Here is a 21,206-nt window from a genome sequence, read left to right as displayed (position 1 = left end):
AAAACAAAATTGTTCACATTTAAATAATTTCTTCTTTTGTACGCATTTGACAATTTAACTTGTTAAATGTGTTCAAATATTATCATTGTCAGATGCTATAGCAAGTGACAATGATAATATATGAACACATTTAGCAAGCTAAATGGTCAAATGTGAACAAAAAGAATAAAGTTACCTAAACGTGAACAAGACGAAAAGGTAATTACAATCGCAAGTCATTTTCCCTAATTAATACATTTCCATTTCTTGTAATGTAACTAACATTAACAAATGACTTGGCATACAAGAAAAACTAGTGATATAAATTTAGGTGAAACAATTAAGCGACATATCTAGTGCAAATATTCCAAAAGATGCACAAAAAAATTACAATAATTAGAGAAAGAGTAAATTACACGAATGGTCCCTATGGTTTGGGGTAATTTACACGTTTGGTCCCTATAGTTTGTTTTTGTTGCACGCTTCGTCTCTGTCTTACCTAAAAGGACTATTTTGCCATTGATTTTTTAATTTATGTAAATAAGGTGAGGTAGGTAAGGTAAGGTGAAATGGAAGTGGGGTTGGGGGTGTGCTTATTTAAATATATTAAAGAATCAAGAGCAAAATTGTCTTTTTAGGTACGACAGGGACCAAGCCCGCAACAAAAACAAACAATAGAGACCTTCCGAGTTAAAAAAATAAGTTAGGGACCAAACGTGTAAATTACCCCAAACCATAGGGACCATTCGTGTAATTTACTCTTAGAGAAAATAAATTTGTGGAAAATAGCAAAAAAAAACCCAAATTACAAAAATAGCCCTTAAAATCGCAGATGGATTAAGCCTATCTGCGATTTAGCCTTTCCATCTGCGAACGTACAAGTGCCTAAAGCACATATGTGTTTTAGGCACTTGTACGTTCGCAAATGGAACAGTCCATCTGCGATTTCCTTCTTTCCATATGCGATTTCGAAATGGATTAGTATAAAAACGTTTTTTTCATCATTTTTCACTCTCACTCTCTCTCTCTCTCTCTCTCTCTCTCTCTCTCTCTCTCTCTGCGATTTCCTTAGAGCTATCATGGACGATTTCTTCAACAATCCCGAAAATATGGTAAGATCTTAACTCATTTTGTGTTTTAATCAACATTTATCAATTCTAGGTTTTGTTTATTTAAGATTTAGTCTATTAGTTGTTGAAAAAAAAACACCAAACTATATTGTGTGTTATTGGGTAATTGTGTTGTCTTTGATAGATAGAGTAGTATTTATTAGTAGCCTTGAAGTTTTGATGTAATTTGGTTAGTGGTTATATGAATGTACAAGTATAGAATGCGTAAAGTGTGCATTGGGTTATTGTACATTTGGTAATTTTTTGTTAATAAGTTAGTGAAATGAGTTTCATTAATAAGATAATGATTCTTACTGATTGATGTGGTATACATTTGCATTTTTTTAATCTACATGCGGTTTAGTTTTTTAAATTAGTGTTTGTTTACTTATCGTTACTATGAAAAAATGGTTACAATATGTTGTTTTTAGCATGATTATAGAAATTTAAATGTTGGCTTAGCATTGTTATTGTTGTAATTTGAATGTTGGTTTATTTATTCCATTTAATATCCGGATATTTTCAAAGAAAATAGTTGTTTAGTTTTCAAATATGTTGTTTTTTTTTTTCAGCATGATTATAGAAATTTAAATGTTAAAGCTATTGTCAACCTAAATGGAACTTGGATCTTTAACAAGTGAGATATGCAAATATGCCGACAAAATTATGAATCAAGTCTTCAATCTTCAACAAATGTGGTGTAGAAAAATCTCCAAAGCGTAAATGTAGGAAAGCATACGCCACATGGAATGGTGTAGAAAAGAGGGAAAATTGAACTTCTGCATTCCACGTCGTGGTGTAGAATTACACGACGTGGCTTCGAATAACTCCATTTTCTGAAATCGCGTATTGAACTCAATCCGTGACGTGGAATTGGTTTCCACGTCGTGGAAACTGGGCATTACAGAAAGCGCTTTTCTTTAAATGAGTGTAATGTGCACTTGTATCTTAACATATTAAGACCCTTCTGAACTGCATGTATCTTGACTCTTTCCTAACTTGCTTCTCTCTAGATTAACCCCACACTTATCTAAGATTGTGGGTCTCGACTCTCGACTATAAATGACACGGCTAATCGTGTTGATGCTCTCATATCTCTAAGGTTCCTTAGTCGCATTTTCTCTAACCAATTCTGAAAATAATAACCAAAAGAAGTAGACAAGAAACATAACAATTTAAATACTCGTTACACAACCAAATTAAACTAAGCTCAAAACAAACAAACCAGCAATAAACTAAACGAAATAAAAGAAATAAAAGGATAAACTAATCATCTTCTTGATCATGATGTGCTCCACTGGTTCCGGCACCATCTCCTTTTTGTATCCATAATTCTTCCCACGTTGGAATGTACGGGCCTTGAGGAGGCATCGTAGGGGGTCGAACTAAGTTTATATGTGTAAACATGGATTCAAGAATTTAAATGTTGTAAGTCACTCCCCCGCGAAGATTGTCCAAGTACAAACCAACCCGGCTTTGAAACGGGTCAGTCGGTATACCGCCCTCAAACGGTTGTGGTGGTGGTTGTGGTCGTCCCCTTTCTCCTCGACCTCTCACATTCCTTCGCCTTGACGGTGGTTGTTCTTCTTGTTCCCAAGTTGTTGTTCTTCATCCTCCAGGGGTATCACATAAACTCCTCCCACATTCACTACAACTCGCAAGACACCCAAAACTTGGATAGTTAAGTCACTATCCTGGAAGAGCGTAAGATTCCTAATAAAATTAGGAGTTAAGATGCCATAAGATCGGGCAAGTCGGGTGACTAGATGCCCACCCGTGATGGGACTACCGGGTCTAGAGTTGGTCGCCTTGCTACCCATAAATCGCGCAAGCATATACGGAAGATCACAACAAACACCGGGGGTGACAATGCTCCACAAATAAAACAAGTTTTGAAGAGGGACTTCATCTCCATGGTTTTTATGATTTATTGTGAAGGTAATGAGGCGGGTCAAGAAACAATACACAGGATTCCGAATTTGCCCCCCGCATGCATCACTAGAGTTGTACTCATGATTCAATATAGTCCTCCAAAATTGGGCAACAAAAATCCCGGATGTGAAGTCTCGAACACATCGCTGCAAGAATAGAACAAAAAATGGTGAGAGGGTCTCCTCCTTGGTATAAAGTCCCATGCGCCATGCGAACTCTCGAAGACTACACTCTCGGTACACGCCCCCAGTCTAAAAACAAGTGCCCGGTTGTAGGTTGGATCAATAGTTTTGTCCTCAAATGTCACACCCCCAAACCAGAACGGAGGAAATGTTCGGGGGCGGAGGACGTCATGTTCAGTATCATATTAATGCACAATAGTAAAACAAGCAACAACATCATCTATTGCATTAATAATATAGTTAATACAAGTGTGTTCTGAATGTATTTGTAAGACACCATATATATATATATATATATATATATATATATATATATATATATATATATATATATATATATATATATATATATATATATATATATATATATATATATATATATAACAAAATAAAAGACGAGTCTTGAACACGCTCCGTCTTCTCAAAACCTGGTCCAGTGTACCTGTCTACTGGTGACCTGAGAATACAAGTTATTTTGAAAGAGTAGATCAACATTAAATCTGGTGAGTTCATAAGTATTTTAGTGTCAAATGTTTGTATAAGTTTGAAGAAAATGTTTGTAAGTGTTTCATGTAAAGTTTGTATACTTCCTAGAAAATCCTATATTTTCTACTAAAATGGAGAGTAGTCTTCTACCAAGACCCGACTTTTCTGTATGTTTGTTCTTTTGTAAAAGTGAGTGTTTTCCCAAGTATATGACTATTATTACCATAAAATAGTTTACATTACCTTTTATGTGAGAAGATCACTATATAAATGTAATGGGAAAATGACAGTGTACAGTGATGTTGTAATAAGTAACTACTGAGACACTAACTACCTTAAAACTAATATGTTTAATTAAGGTTAAAATATGATGAGATTATAACCATACTGATTGACGAGTGTTTAACACGACGACCTGTTGGCGTCAAAACTAATGTGACATTTGTCACCCCTTGGCCTGCCGACCAAACTGTAGCGAACAGTCGGGATGCGGGATTGTCAGTCCCGTATAGATCTATACACACAATGCCCGCTCTCCCTCCAAGAGACACTGGTTACAAAACGCGACCTAACAAATATATTGCTAAGCCGTGAAGTAGTGGTTTCACATTAATGTTATCTTGTTCTTGTAAAAGGGTGTATGTTCCTTTCTGTTCTTGTTATTGTATGTTCCTTTCTATTCTAGTTATTGTGTGTTTCTTTTTGTTCTAGTTATTGTATGTTTGAACTGACACATGTATGAACTAACTCATGTAAGTACTGATTCATGTAAGTTTCATTGTTCTATAAGTAGTAACCTCCTAAACTATACCTATTATAGTTTACTAGTAAACTCTGTAATTGAATGACTGATCATGTTTGTACACCTTTGCTACCCAAAGGTATTAAACTGATTGAAAGTACTTTTATATCTATATACATATACATAATATATAACTAATATTCAAACGACATTCAGACAAACAACCGATACCCTAAGTCCACAACCAAACAAGGAACCAGAAATAAAGCGAGTTATCAGTCCTAAGCCCTTTCAACCTTATTTATATAACTATATCTATATAGACATGATTTTGACAATATATAAGTTTAAAAGAGTTTTGTAAAACGATAAAGAGTTTATTATATAAAAGAGTTTTACCCATTTGAATGGTTATTGATGACTTGATGTCAGTTTATAAAATAATTTGAAACAGTTTGTTTGATAACACAGTTTTGAAGTAAAAGAAATCCTCTTGTTTGATAGTTATAAATCACATGTGATTGATTATACAATTATATAGTTTTCTACTTGTATTCCCCCCCCCCCCCCCATAAAAGCATTTAAAATCATTAAAAGATAAGTTAGGGGTATGAACTCACCTGTAGTGAGTGATTCGAATGAAAGATCGATATAGGATGCTAAGTATGCCAAGTAAAGTCTCAAGCACAAACGGATCCTATTAATCATATAATGACACATATATGTATATAATTAGTGTGTATAACAACTAATAATGTAAGGGAACAACCTTAGGGACTAGGAAACACTTGGAATGAAGTGTTATAATAATATATGATTATATAAAGGGTGTTCACGGCCACACAAGGATGTGTTCATCGCCAAGGGGTGTTTACAGCTAAGGAGTGTTCACGGCCATGGAGTTTACGACTAACACATGAACTTGAAGGGTTTACAACCATGGGTTGAAGAGTTCACGACCACCATGATCTTATGAAGGGTTTACGACCACTTGAAGGGTTTACGGCCGTAAACTCTTGAAGATCAAGCATAAAATGGTTGTTTCTTGGTTGTTAATAAAGTGCTACTAATGGATAACAAGTATATGGAAGAGATACTTACGTTTTGGAAGCTTAAAGGGTGATTACGGCCCAAAGAACTAGTGTGTGTTCTTCGTGATCTTGATGATTTGAAGATCTAAACCCAAAAGAGATGAATTCACGGATGAAATCATAGGGTTTCACTTGAATAAGAAGGATACCAAGAAAGAATGGAAGAATCACTTACAACTTTGAAGAGAAATGGAAGTGTTCTTGATGATACTTGAGAGAGAAATGAGTTTTCAGCCTTGAAGATGTGAGAAATGAGGAAGAAATGAAGGAATCCTATACTTGGAGGAAGGGGTTTACGGCCAAGCTTGGGCTTACGGTCGTAAACCCACTTTGCGCAGTAAACATCCCTTGATGGATGAACTTGGCTCAATTTGAAACCCATAAATTTCTTACTCACAATACATAGCATTAAGTCCTATGGGCACAAGGCTTAAAAAACTTCTAAAATAACCCTTAGCAAGGCTAAAAGGTAACAGAAACTAGTCTGACATTTGATTGAATTGAATGGCTTTACAAAATAGAAATTTCGGGTTGTCACATCATCCCCCGTTAAAGGGAATTTCGTCCCGAAATTAGATTTTAAGCAAATACAGATAACTAAGTAAAAAGATGAGGATATTTCAGTTTCATTTGATCATCGCACTCCCAAGTGAATTCAGGTCCCCGCTTGGCATTTCAGCTAACCTTCACTATCGGGATACGACTTTGCTTTGTTTGCATGACCTCACGGTCCATGATCTCTACTGGTTCTTCCACGAAGTTGAGGCTCTCGTTGATCTCGATTTCGTCGAGTGGGATTACAAGAGTCTCGTCGGATAGACACTTTTTCAGGTTCGAAACGTGGAATGTAGGGTGTACGTTACTAAGTTCTTGAGGTAGTTTGAGTTTGTAAGCTACAGGGCCGATTCTAGCGAGAATCTCGAAATGCCCTACATATCTTGGATTTAGCTTTCCATGATTTACGAAGCGTATCAAGCCCTTCCAGGGTGAGACCTTCAATAGAACACGGTCACTAACCTGGAATTCCAAAGGTTTCATTCTCTTGTCTGCGTAGCTTTTCTGTCGGTCTCTAGAGGCTTTCAATCGTTCACGAATCTGAACGATATTCTCTGTCGTTTCCCGAATGATATCCGGACCTGTGAGAGTGCTATCAGGAACTCGTCCTTTAGCTAACTGGGTGTCACCCACTTCAGCCCAACACAGAGGGGATCTGCACTTTCGGCCATAGAGGGCTTCAAATGGAGCTGCCTTTATGCTTGTGTGATAACTGTTATTGTAGGAGAACTCGACAAGGGGTAAATGAGTATCCCATGCCTTTCCAAAATCTATTACACAGGCTCGCAACATATCTTCCAGAGTTTGAATAGTCCTCTTACTTTGTCCGTCGGTTTGCGGATGGTAGGTTGTACTCATGTCTAGCCTAGTTCCTATGGAACTTTGCAGCGACTACCAGAACCTTGAAGTGAATCTACTATCTCTATCAGTGATAATGGATATGGGAACACCATGTAGTCGTACGATCTCCCTAATGTAGGTTCTCGTTAGTTTCTCCATCTTGTCAGTTTCCTTGATAGACAGGAAGTGTGTGGACTTTGCTAACCTGTCTACAATCACCCAAATGGTATCAAGACCACCCGTTGTCTTGGGCAACTTGGTTATGAAGTCCATTGTGATCCGCTCTCACTTCCATTCCGGTATCTCCGGTTGTTGTAGTAAACCTGAGGGTTTCTGGTATTCGACCATAACCTTGGCGCAAGTAAGACACTTACTCACATAGGTAGCAATCTCTGCTTTCATGTTAGGCCACCAGTATAACTTTTTGAGATCCAGATACATCTTATCTGAACCTGGGTGGACAGAATATCGAGTATTGTGCGCTTCGGCCATGACCAAGTCTCTGAAACCACCGTGCCTCGGTGTCCAGATCTGATCCATGAGATACAAGGCTCCGCCACCCTTGACTTCCAAGTTTTTATCCATCCCTCTTAAGGATTCACCTGTCACATTTTCAGGCTTCAAGCTGAGCCTCCTTAATTTGTGTGGACAGATGTGAATGGATAGTCATAGTCAATGATTTGACTCTACGACCAGATTATTCTTTCCGACTTAGGGCATCAGCTACTACGTTGGCTTTATCGGGATGATAACGAATTTCACATTCGTAGTCATTGAGAAGCTCGACCCACCGTCGTTGTCTCATATTGAGTTCCTTCTGGTCGAATATATGTTGAAGGCTTTTGTGGTATGTAAAGATAGTGCTTTTTGTACCATACAGGTAGTGTCTCCAGATCTTCAGAGCAAATACCACTGCTCCTAACTCAAGATCATGTGTGGTGTAGTTGACTTCGTGTGTCTTTAGCTGTCTTGAGGCATAGGCGATGACCTTTCCTCGTTGCATAAGAACACAGCCAAGCCCTTGGTTGGATGCATCGCAATAAACCACAAAGTATTCTATCCCTTCTGGGAGGGATAGTATCGGTGCGCTGCATAAGGCTCGCTTCAGCGTTTGGAACACCTTTTCTTGTTTCTGTTCCCAGTCAAAGGCCATGCCTTTCTGGGTCAAGGTAGTAAGCGGTTTCGCGATCCTAGAGAAGTTCTGAATGAACCTGGGATAGTAGCCAGCGAGGCCTAGAAATTGACGAATTTCTGTAGGCGTCTTCGGAGCTGACCAGTTCTCAATGGCCTTTATTTTGGAAGGGTCCACGTGAATTCCGTCTTCGCTGACCACGTGACCCAAGAATTCGACTCTTTGAATCCAAAATTCGCATTTAGAGAACTTTGCATAAAGCTTCTCTGCTCGTAGTGTTTCTAAGACCTGACGCAGGTGTTGACTATGCTGCTCCTTGCTACAAGAGTAGATAAGTATGTCATCGATGAAAACAATGACGAACTTATCCAAGTAAGGACGGCACACCCTATTTATTAAGTCCATGAATACTGCGGGCGTATTGGTCAATCCAAATGGCATCACTACAAACTCGTAGTGTCCATGACGAGTTCGGAAGGCTGTCTTGGGAACATCCTCCTCTAGCACTCGTGACTGGTGATACCCGGATCTTAGATCAATCTTTGAAAAGTAATTCGCCCCTTGCAGTTGGTCGAACAAGTCGTCTATGCGAGGTAGAGGGTAACGATTTTTGACAGTAAGCTTGTTTACTTCTCTGTAATCGATGGATATACGGAACGATCCGTCTTTCTTCTTTACGAACAAGACCGGTGCTCCCCAGGGTGAGAAGCTTGGTCTAATAAAGCCCTTGCTGAGCAGTTCGTTAAGTTGACCGGATAGCTCCTGCATCTCAGCTGATGCTAGACGATATGGCGATTTGGATACTGGGGTAGCCCCTGGAACTAAGTCCATTCTGAACTCGACTTGACGCTGTGGAGGTAATCCTGGTAGTTCTTCTAGAAAGATGTCGGGAAAGTCGCGTACCTCTTGGATGTTCTTTATGTCTTTCGTCTCCTGGCTCATATCGACTACATGAGCAAGGAATGCATGACATTGCTTTTGCAAGTACTTCTGGGCTTGTATGCTCGAGATGATACGAAGGTTCGTGCCTGGTTTGTCACCATAGATAACTAGAGTTTCGTTAGATGGTAGATTAAGACGAACGGCCTTTTCATAACACATGATGTCAGCACGATGAAGACTCAATCAATCCATGCTGATAATGACGTCGAAACTTTTAATTGAGACCGGCATGAGGTCCATTGGAAATGAATGGCTATCTAAAGTTAAGGTGCATCCTATGTATATGCAGCTAGTGCTCTTAGTCTTTCCGTTAGCCATTTCTACAGTGAACGGTTCTTTCAGTGCACGTGGTTTTTGTTTAAGTAAGTGTGCAAATTTCTGGTTCACGAAACTCCTCTCCGCTCCACTATCAAACAGTATGCATGCATAAGAGTTATCGAGGAGAAACGTACCCGTGACCACTGTAGGGTCTGCTACCGCTTCCTCGTGGCCTATAGCCAAAACTCTTCCTGCTCCGCCCTCGTTCCCTGCCTACGAGTAGTTCCTTTTGAAGTGACCCACCTCGCCACATCCGTAGCAAGCCTGGACCACACCAACGCCGGGGACTTGGGTGATTGGCCTAGCCGGAGCTTTGCAGAAACGGGCAATGTGCCCTTTCCTATTGCAGTTTACACACTGCATTTCCCGGCAGGGTCCATTGTGGTGGAAGATGCACTTGTTGCACTTGGGCAAGCTTCCTGCATACTGCTTCATCGGCGAAGTGGCAGTAGGTGCTATCGCGGCATGAACAGCCACGACCTGCTGCTTTTTGGAAGAGTTCTGCGCCGCGTTGCCTTTCTTTTTGTTGTCCCAAAACTTCCGATTGTTTTCAGTGGCTTTTGATGGTTCTGGGATGGAAAGGGTTGTTGTCGTTGTCGGTGTGCGGACTCCGTGATCGATGAGTCGCTGTGCCAATCGCTTGGCACTGTCGATAGTAGTGGGGTTTGAAGCTAAGACATTCCCCTGGAATGGAGGCACCAGCCCCCAGATATACCTCTCGACTTTCTTTCCCTCAGTAGGGACCATTCCTGGACATAGAGCCACCAGATCGCTGAACCTGGCGGTGTAGGCAACTATGTCAGAGCCCTTCATGGTTAGGCTCCAGAGTTCTTGTTCATGTTTCTGAACCTCGCCCCTCGGGCAGTACTCCTCAATCATGAGCTCCTTCAGAGCTTCCCAGCCCATAGCATTAGCCACTATCAGGGTTAGTGACTTGACATGGCTATTCCACCATGTCAGGGCTCTGTCCGCGAAGGTGCATGCATCAAATTTTACTTTGCTCCCTTCCGGACAGGAGCAGATCTCGAAGACCGACTCCGTCTTTTTGAACCATTGCGAGAGGGAAATGATTCCTCCAGTACCGTTAAAGGTCATGGGCTTGCAGTTGGTGAAGTCCTTATACGAGCACTCTCTAGAGCGCACGGGAGCATCACCTTGAGTGGAATGCACAGTTGTTCCACGCCGGCTAGTACCACTAGCACTGCATTGAGCTAAGGCTGCCATAACAGCCGCAACCACTTCCGCTTGGATAGTTGATGAATTGAATTGTGGAGGAGGTAGTGGTGGTTGAATTGGAGTTATTGGGGGATTGTGTCTCGTTGATCGACGTGGATGCATCTTTCAACTAAAAGTTTATAAAGATGATGATGACGGTAAGAATTCAATTATGAGTATAATGAGAGTGGTCCATGGACTAAGTCTCCATAGCCCGACAAAACAAATGAGAGTATGATTGAAATAGAGATCTAACAATAGAAGGATGAAAGCATTTGGATAAAGATTTCCCAAAAGATTAGATGTCTGTCAATAACATTGACATTAAAGATGTAACAAGTTCGGGAAAAATGAACTAGGAGTAGGTCTTACATCAAACCATAAAGAGAAAATTTGACAGAACTAAGACCTGATAGACCGATGGTTCAAGGTCTTAAAATAAGCGGGAAATTAATACTAGAGTCTATACATAGACCTAATTATGTCCAAAAGACGAAGTAGAGTAGATTCTACTTGCGACGAGAACCACTCGGATGAGCCTTTGATTCTGCCTGATGACGCTCCATTTCCAGCATACGCCTCTCGAACGTTGCCTGACGTGCTCGAAGTTCCCTGACTTCAGCTTGGGTTGCAGTAAGTTCTCTCTGCAGGACCTCATAGTCGTCCAGAGTTCTTCCATGATCAGCTTGTAGATGGCGAATGCAGACTGTATTGACTCCTGCATCGGCATCAACTTCCATAACTCGGTTGATGGCTGCCCTACCCTGCTCGTCATTTCGAGCAACCCTACGAACCAGAATAGGCAGGATTCTGTCTGCTGAGCCTCCCTCGCTCAGATTGTAGAAGCTTCTGTCTCCATTGTAGGGTAAGGGTTGACCCTGCTCTTGACTCCATCTTCCCAAGTTCACTGCCTACAGAGGTGTGGGGCCTTGAAAAGCCGGACGAGGGTTAGGATTTGGGATTGGATCCACTAGGGGTAGATCATTGACTTCTAGCTTGGAGTCAGAATCCTCTGGGAAGTTTTCTGCGAAGTCATCATCTAAAGGAATTTCATGATTCTCTTCTGGCTCTGCATCGAGCCATCCACCATTTCCTTGGTTGGGAAAGTACGAGTCGCTGGGGAGATGGAATCCAGCCATGTTATCTACGCAAGAATAGGGGTAAAAGAAATAGTTAATAGACGTACTACTTAAGATAATTATAGGATGATCCTTACCAGTTACTTCAATACTTGAGTAGTGCATAATAGTCATATGTAATCAAAACAGAATAGACCTTCGAATAAGTGACCCTAACTCTAAGTCCACAACCAAACAAGGAACAGGAAATAAAGCAAGGATCATAGATTCTAAGTCTATGACACCCTAGTCACATATAACATTAGCGTATCCACTCAGCAACTATTGACATACTAATAAAGACCTTTTAGTTCTCAAATAAGTAATTATAGTAACACAAAATACTCCTATAGTATTTTAGCTTTATGTTCTGTTCTAAAGTTTTCATTGTAGTAGTGTTGGTAAGTTTTTACACTTACTGCAACACCACAACCATTCCTAGGCACATGCTAATCACTTCTCGGAAAGATATAGTTGATCAGGCTATATCACTCCCAGATCTGATTATATGTCCTCAAGCCTACTTGTGCTGTCCAACAACCACAATACTTTTGTTCTATTCTAGTATGACACTGATCACTTCTCGGAAAGATATAGTTTTCATGAATGCTTGTATGTATACTTTAGTTAAATATTTTATTATTTAAAAGTATAAACTCTTGGTCAGAGTATTTTAATCCCAATGTGTTTATAGTTGTATATCTTTTATGGGTTGATATACTCAATTCACTATAAACAGAGCTCTGATGCCAATCTGTCACACCCCCAAACCATAACTGCGGAAACGTTCGGGGGCGGAGGACATCATGTTTAGTATCATAACAATGCACAATTGTAAAAACAAGCAACAACATCATCCATTGCATTAATAATATAGTTAATACAAGTGTGTTCTGAATGTATTTGTAAGACACCAAATATATATATATATATATATATATATATATATATATATATATATATATATATATATATATATATATATCAAAATAAAAGACGAGTCTTGAACACGCTCCATCATCTCAAAACCTGGTCCAGTGTACCTGTCTACTGGTGACCTGAGAATACAAGTTATTTTGAAAGAGTAGATCAGCATTAAAGCTGGTGAGTTCATAAGTATTTTAGTGTCAAATGTTTGTATAAGTTTGAAGAAAATGTTTGTAAGTGTTTCATGTAAAGTTTGTATACTTCCTAGAAAATCCTATATTTTCTACTAAAATGGAGAGTAGTCTTCTACCAAGACCCGACTTTTCTATATGTTTGTTCTTTTGTAAAAGTGAGTGTTTTCCCAAGTATATGACTATTATTACCAGAAAATAGTTTACATTACCTTTTATGTGAGAAGATCACTATATGAATGTAATGGGAAAATGACAGTGTACAGTGATGTTGTAATAAGTAACTACTGAGACACTAACTACCTTAAAACCAATATGTTTAATTAAGGTTAAAATGTGATGAGATTATAACCATACTGATTGACGAGTGTTTAACACGACGACCTGCTGGCGTCGAAACTAATGTGACATTTGTCACCCCTAGGCCTGCCGGCCAAACTGTAGCGAACAGTCGGGATGCGGGATTGTCAGTCCCGTATAGATCTATACACACAATGCCCGCTCTCCCTCCAGGAGACTCTGGTTACAAAACGCGACCTAACAAATATATTGCTAAGCCGTGAAGTAGTGGTTTCACATTAATGTTATCTTGTTCTTGTAAAAGGGTGTATGTTCCTTTCTGTTCTTGTTATTGTATGTTCCTTTCTGTTCTAGTTATTGTGTGTTTCTTTCTATTCTAGTTATTGTATGTTTGGACTGAATCATGTATAAACTAACTCATGTAAGTACTGATTCATGTAAGTTTCATTATTCTAGAAGTAGTAACCTCCTAAACTATACCTATTATAGTTTACTAGTAAACTCTATAATTGAATGACTGATCATGTTTGTACACCTTTGCTACCCAAAGGTATTGAACTGATTGAAAGTACTTATATATATATATATATATATATATATATATATATATATATATATATATATATATATATATATATATACACATAATATATAACTAAGATTCAAACGACATTCGGACAAACAACCGATATCCTAAGTCCACAACCAAACAAGGAACCAGAAATAAAGCGAGTTATCAGTTCTTAAGCCCTTTCAACCTTATTTATATAACTATATCTATATAGACATGATTTTGACAATATATAAGTTTAAAAGAGTTTTGTAAAACGATAAAGAGTTTATTATATAAAAGAGTTTTACACATTTGAATGGTTATTAATGACTTGATGTCAGTTTATAAAATGATTTGAAACAGTTTGTTTGATAACACAGTTTTGAAGTATAAGAAATCCTCTTGTTTGATTGTTATAAATCGCATGTGATTGATTATACAACTACATAGTTTTCTACTTGTATCCCCCCCTAAAAGCATTTAAAATCGTTAAAAGATAAGTTAGGGGTATGAACTCACCTGTAGTGAGTGATTCGAATGAAAGGTCGATATAGGATGCTAAGTATGCCAAGTGAAGTCCCGAGCACAGACGGATCCTATTAAGCATATAATGACACATATATGTATATAATTAGTGTGTATAACAACTAATAATGTAAGGGAACAACCTTAGGGACTAGGAAACACTTAGAATGAAGTGTTACAATCACATATGATTGTATAAAGGGTGTTCACGGCCACACAAGGATGTGTTCACGGCCAAGGAGTGTTCACGGCTAAGGAGTGTTCAGGGCCATGGAGTTTACGGCTAACACATGAACTTGAAGGGTTTACGGCCATGGGTTGAAGGGTTCACGGCCACCATGATCTTATGAAGGGTTTACGGCCACTTGAAGGGTTTACGGCCGTAAACTCTTGAAGATCAAGCATAAAATGGTTGTTTCTTGGTTGTTAATCAAGTGCTTCTAACGGATAACAAGTATATGGAAGAGATACTTACGTTTTGGAAGCTTAAAGGGTGATTACGGCCCAAAGAACTAGTGTGTGTTCTTGGTGTTCTTGATGATTTGAAGATCTAAACCCAAAAGAGATGAATTCACGGATGAAATCATAGGGTTTCACTTGAATAAGAAGGATACCAAGTAAGAATGGAAGAATCACTTACAACTTTGAAGAGAAATGGAAGTGTTCTTGATGATACTTGAGAGAGAAATGAGTTTTCAGCCTTGAAGATGTGAGAAATGAGGAAGAAATGAAGGAATCCTATACTTGGAGGAAGGGGTTTACGGCCAAGCTTGGGTTTACGGTCGTAAACCCACTTTGGGCAGTAAACATCCCTTGATGGATGAACTTGGCTCAATTTGAAACCCATAAATTCCTTACTCACAATACATAGCATTAAGTCCTATGGGCACAAGGCTTAAAAAACTTCTAAAATAACCCTTAGCAAGGCTAAAAGGTAACAGAAACTAGTCTGACCTTTGATTGAATTGAATGGCTTTACAAGATAGAAATTTCGGGTTGTCACATCAAAAATCACGGTGGTAAAGAACTCCACCGATAATTCCCGGTAGACAGGTTCTTGAAGAGAAAATAGATTCCTCCACCTGTTGCAAGTAAATGAAAAGCCATTCCCTATGAACACTTTCGTCCAATGTCTCTCCAATTCCGCAACCATGCCAACCCCACGTAACCACGCCCAATCCACAGATGGACCAATTGTAAACTCACGATTATATAATCATCCCAAACGATTTTCATAATTGTTCAACATCGTACAGGGAATATTTTGTGGAAACCGGTATAGCGGGTGAATACTCGCCACATCAATCGGGTCTTGAGGTTGGGGAACTGCCCTTCGTGGACCCATTTTTCCTGAAATGACCAACAAAAATGAAACAAACAAAAAACAACCAAGATATCAAATTAAAAAGCAAAAAAGCAAACTGGTTGCCTAGTTTCCACGTCGTGGGTTTCATCTCCACGTCGTGGAATCGGTCCGAGACGTGGTTCTGGAACGGCCACCTGTGGTCAAAATCAACCATCAATCTCTCTTGGGGTTTGTTTATTTCATCAGTCTATTGCCTAACATTTCACATGCATTCAAAAATACCCAACTAATGATCTCAATTTTGGGTTTTTCATAGCTAAAGAAACCCTAACTTTCAAATGCATAAAAGTAAAGAACACTATGAACTTTGTGGAAGTAACACTTACCAGTTGGAGTTTGAAGACAAATTGATGCAAGAAACTTGGAAGAAATTGGCAGAAAGTGGCAGAAAATCGATGGTGGGGTTGATGTTGTTCGTGTGCTCAATAAACAAATGGGGTAATGGTCAAATGGTTTGGATTAAAAATGGTCCCCATCCGTGATTTTTAAAGTCCACGTTGTGGTGATAAATTCCACGTCGTGGGCCTGCAGAGTGGGCCTCATCGTTTTTCGGCTAATTCTTTTCCACGACATGGGCTTGTAACCCACGACACAGAATTGAAAAAAAATAAAATCTTTACTTTTAGTGTCCAATTTTTAATATAAAAACCTTAAGTTATTTACCATAAAAATTATTTAGAACCCCACACATGATTTTCACTAATTCCTTTAGTAATTATGATAATAAAATGATTAATTATCCTACAACTCAACTAAAATGCAAAAATTAAACTAAGTTCAAACACGAAAAGAAATGCAAACCAAGCTCGGGTTGCCTCCCAAGAAGCGCTTCTTTTTGTTGGAGTCTTGAGCCGTACTCCGTGCCACCTTACGTTGAGTTAGTCGGAGTATCTTTCACCAATTGCACCTTTTGCTCCTTCCATTTCCTTTTATAAGCTTGAACTCGTCTAAGATACGCCTTTTTGGAATTTTCATTTTTTACCCTTTACATCTCCTTCTTTGAGCTTTCTTTTGACTCCCTTATTTTCCACATATTTAACTTCTTATTCTTTAAGCTCCACGGGCACCAACTTTTCATCCACATTCGAACTCTTTAATTAAGAAGTAACTTCCTCTTCATCACTGGACACCAATTCTTCACTATCTTCACTCATCCAAGATGTTGAAGTTTTATAAGCAATTAATTCAAAGACCATAGGAATAGATGCTCTTGGTTTGGTGCAGTTGATTTTTCGAATCTCTTCTTCCATAAGCTTTTCTAATTCTTCAAGTTCATTCTCTTCATCGACATTGAAAACTTCATTTTGAACATCACTTCCTTGGAAACCATCTTCTACTCCAAAAGTAGCTTCATCATCTCCCACTCTCAAGGTAAGCTTGGATTCACGAATATCAACCAAGGAACTAGCAGTATTAAGTAGAGGGCAACCCAAAATGATTGAAACATTATGATCTTCTTTCATGTCCATTATGACAAAATCAATTGGAAAAAAAAACGAATTTTCCAATTTTAACCAAGATATCTTCTACAATGCCTCTCGGATATGTCACTGAACGATTGGCCATGCGAGTTGTCATTTTCGTAGCCTTCAACTTTGGAATATTAAGCTTTTGATAAACTGAGTAAGGCATTAGATTTATGCTAGCCCTAGAATCAGCTAATGCATAAGTCTTCAGATTATTCCCAAATTCACATGGAAGAGTGAGGCGATCAGGATCTCCCATCTTCTTTGGTAACTCTCCCATAATTACGTTATAACTTTTCTCACTTAGAATCACCTTGTAATTTTTCTTTAATTGCTGGCGAGTATCTATTAAATCTTGCAAGAACTTGGCATACTCAGGAACTTTAGATAACGAATCAATGAAAGGGGTATTTATTGGAGTACCCTTCACTTGTTGCATCAACTTCATATGTTCCTGTTCCAGTGGATGGAAATTGGCTCCGGAAGGAAACGGTAAAGGAGGACGATAAGTAAGAACATTATCCAAATTTCGCTGATCAGACCTGATCCACGTCATGGAAATTGGATCTCCACGTCGTGAAAATTGGATCTCCACGTCGTGGTTTCAGTGTTTCAGCAACTCTATTTTCTTTGAGTTTGGACTTCTTTGGCTTTGGTTCAGACTGAGATGGGTCGACTTCTAATGCTTCAAGGAACTCAGAAATAGTATCCTCTTCTGTTTCTGTTACCATGACATGCGATTGAGGATTTTTCTCGGGGATTTTTGGAGATAATTTATCTTGTACGAGAGTAGTTAGTTGACCCAGTTGGACTTCAATATTATGGATCAATGCTTGGTGATTTCTTAGCAAAGCTTGCTGTTCCTTCATGATATTCTGATATTCCCTTATCACTGCATCTGTCTCATCGTGCCTTTTTTCAGAAGCCTCCATAAAACGAGCTAACACGTTCTCTAAGTCAACTTTCTTTTCGGCTGGTGGTTGTTCCTTTTGGTAGAAGCCTCGGCCTGTCTGCCTATATTTTTCTTCTTTTTGCTTCTTGTACTCTTTATATGGCAACCATTCCTTCTTGGGTTTTCTCCAATCTTCATCATATTTATCCCCACTAGAATAGAAAACTTGAGCCTTTTTATTTCCATGTTCATCCAAGTGGCATTCTTTTGTCAGGTGTGGACCATTACATCTTTCACATCCAACTCTAATAGCATGAATTGACTGGTCCATTTTTTTCATTCTTCTATCCATGGTGTCAAGGATAGCTAGTACAACAGCCATGTCTTTAGAATTGCCTCCCCCAATTCCTTTCGCTCCATCATGTCTTGGGTTATGGTATTCACGAGAATGCTTTGAGAACTCTTCAATCAACTCCTTCACTTCAACCGAATTTTTCTTAGTAGGTGGTCCTTGAGAATCAAGGAGTTGCCTTGTCATGACATTCACCCCGTCATAAAAGATAGATACCTCTTATAATGCTCCCATTCGGATTTTGCTCCTTCTTAGCAACCCCTTATAACGCTCCCATGCCTCGTAAAGTAATTCACCCGGATTTTGCTCAAAGTTGGCTATTGCCTTCTTGAGTTTAGATATTTTTGAATTGTTCCAAGAATTGCTCACGCATTTGTGCCCAAGTATTAATTGCACCGGGAGGAAGTGCTTTCAACCAATCTCTAGCAGCTCCTTTAAAAGTAACGGGAAACATCCTTAACAACACGGTTTCTCTTGGAACATTTGGGATATTGAAATAGTCCGCAATGTCATTGACTTCATCTAAATGCTTGTAAGAATCCTCATTAGGGATGAAAGTGGGTCCAAACCCGGACCGGATGGACCCGAACCCGGAAAACCCGAAACCGGTTAACGGGAATTTGTAGAACCGGAAACCGGACCGGTATATAGGAACTGGTTCCGGTTCGGTTCCGGGTACGATATCGGGTAAAGTGGGTCTAGAACCGGAAAACCCGGAAACATCAAAGTGGGTAGGTTGGAACCGGATAAAGTGGGTTTATAACCTGAAAAACTGGAATTTTTTTGTAATTACATACTACTTAGTGGGTTAAACTTTGAAATTTTTCATATTGATACCCGACTTTGGGGGACTGTAACTCATTGAATATGAAACCAAAATTGACAAAATTATTGTCTAAAATCATGTACAAACTCTAAACTACACTCTGGAAAAAACCGCATGTCAATCTGACTTTAAACGAATGAGATATGCATCTGTTAACATTTTCACAGAATACAAAGTACAAAAACAAATAGCAAAAAGTTGAAAATTTTCAGTTTTGATATCCCGACGTCGGGGGACTGTAAATCATTGAATATTAATCCAAAAATGACAAAATTATAGTCTAAACTCATGTAGAAACTCTAAGCTACAAGTTGGAAAAAATCACATGTCAATCCGACTTCAAACGAACTAGATATGCATGTTTTAAAACATTCACAAAATACAAAAAAACTGAAAAACTAAAAACTTTCAGCTTTGATATCTTGACTTTGGGGGACTGTAATTCAATGAATATAAAAGTAAAAATGGAAAAATTATAGGCTAAAATTATGTACAAACTCTAAACTACACGTTAGAAAAAACCACATGTCAATCGGAGTTGAAACGAATGAGATATGCATCTTTTAAATGTTTCATAAAAACCGGTTCCGGCCCTAAAAGTGGTTCCGGTTCTTAACACCGGTTCCGGTTTTTAGACCCGGTTTACCCGGACCCGATGGACCCAAACCCGGATTACCCGGAACCCGGATAAAGCAAAATATTAAACCCGGAATCGGAGCCGGTTCTATATATTCCGGTTCTAACGCTTCCGGTTCCGGTCCTGTTTTCTGGTTCTAAATCTCATCCTTAATCCTCATGATCCTTTCCATAAAATGGTACATCCTTAAGTGCAGCCAGAATGTGTCCTTTCAATTTGAATGTTGCAGTGGAGGGAATTGTAGGTTGTACTAGACCGGGACTAGCATCGTCTCTTATCCGCTTCTTGTATGCTCCCATGGACATATCTGCAATATTTGCCATTTCCTTTCTGGCTCGTCTCCGGGTTCGCTTTTCTCTAATTCGAATTCAGGTTCGCTCTCGTATTCAGATTCTTGTGGACTAGGTATTTAATCTTCAATTTTACTTTTGTCCTTCGAAGATGTACTTGAATTTCCCACTTTCTTCCCTTTCCTCTTTCCAAATACTAATTTAAGGTCTTTAAATGGTGAGCTCTTTGGTGGATGGTCTTCTTTCACGCTTTTATCTGTCTTTTTGTGAAGGGCCGACTCTGGATCTTCAAGTAGTGGTACCAAAGGTTTGTTGGAACCTCTGGTCATGAACTACTGCAAAATAAACAAAAAAAAAAGTAAATCTGAAAAAAAACGAAAAATAAACAAATACTAAAAATACTTTCCTAACTGAACCCACGTCGTGGACTTAAGGTCCACGTCGTGGTCTCAGACCTGAAACAAAAATTAAGGCAGAAAATTACCTTTTTGCAGGTTTTACCCCACAAAAAGGATCTATTAACTCAAAGCAAATAAATGAACAATCAAATAAGCCGTTCCTCGGCAACGGCGCCAAAAACTTGGTGTGCACAAAAGTACCTACTAATTTTAAATTTATTTCCTAACTAACTTAACTAACCAATATGCACCTAGGCAGTGTACCTAGTTGGATTGTAATGTAGTTTAAGTAAGTCGGCGTCGAACACAGGGAACAGTTTTAATTAGCTAAAATAATTACTCTAAATTAATCTCGTTGGTTACCAATTAAGATATTATCAGAAACTCAATTCCAAATTAACTAATGTTGAATTAATTCATGTAGATCTATGCATAGTCACACATAATTTAACACATAATTAACTATTAAGTAGAATTGGAGCTATGTAAGATTGAGTTAACAAACACAATTATGTTCATAATATGAGTTCTCCAGCACAACCAAGTTCAATACTTCAATTACCTATCTAATATTGGCAAAATCTTAGCTCTAATAATCTAATGTTTACTAAATTACTAGGTATTCAAATTCATGCAGATTAATGGTCACTAACTACACAAAATAAGAGTTTAAAGCAATCTAGTATCAAATTAAGCATGCTAGGTATAATCAATCAAACACAAGACATTAACCAAAAAGAAAAGTCTAAGTTTTTATAAACAAACCATGAGTTCCAGCTTCATCTAGCTAACCGAAGCAGCTAGATTTAGCTACTCATTCTAACAAATAAACATAAACAAGT

At 38.7% G+C, this 21,206-nt stretch overlaps 1 protein-coding gene across 1 annotated transcript; it reads right to left on the bottom strand.

The window, feature by feature from the left end:
* Window positions 1-16,982: 16,982 nt before the first annotated feature.
* Window positions 16,983-17,417, bottom strand: LOC145131370 (uncharacterized). The gene has a single exon (XM_079066062.1). The coding sequence runs from the start codon at window positions 17,415-17,417 to the stop codon at window positions 16,983-16,985; it is 435 nt and encodes a 144-aa protein (XP_078922188.1).
* Window positions 17,418-21,206: the final 3,789 nt, after the last annotated feature.

The sequence above is a fragment of the Lactuca virosa genome, chromosome 8 (assembly GCF_052849685.1).
Source record: "Lactuca virosa cultivar CGN04683 chromosome 8, Lactuca_virosa_CGN04683_v6, whole genome shotgun sequence".
NCBI lineage: Eukaryota > Viridiplantae > Streptophyta > Magnoliopsida > Asterales > Asteraceae > Lactuca > Lactuca virosa.
The sequence above is the reverse complement of the archived record's forward strand: the minus strand, read 5'-3'. Positions and strand labels throughout refer to the sequence as shown.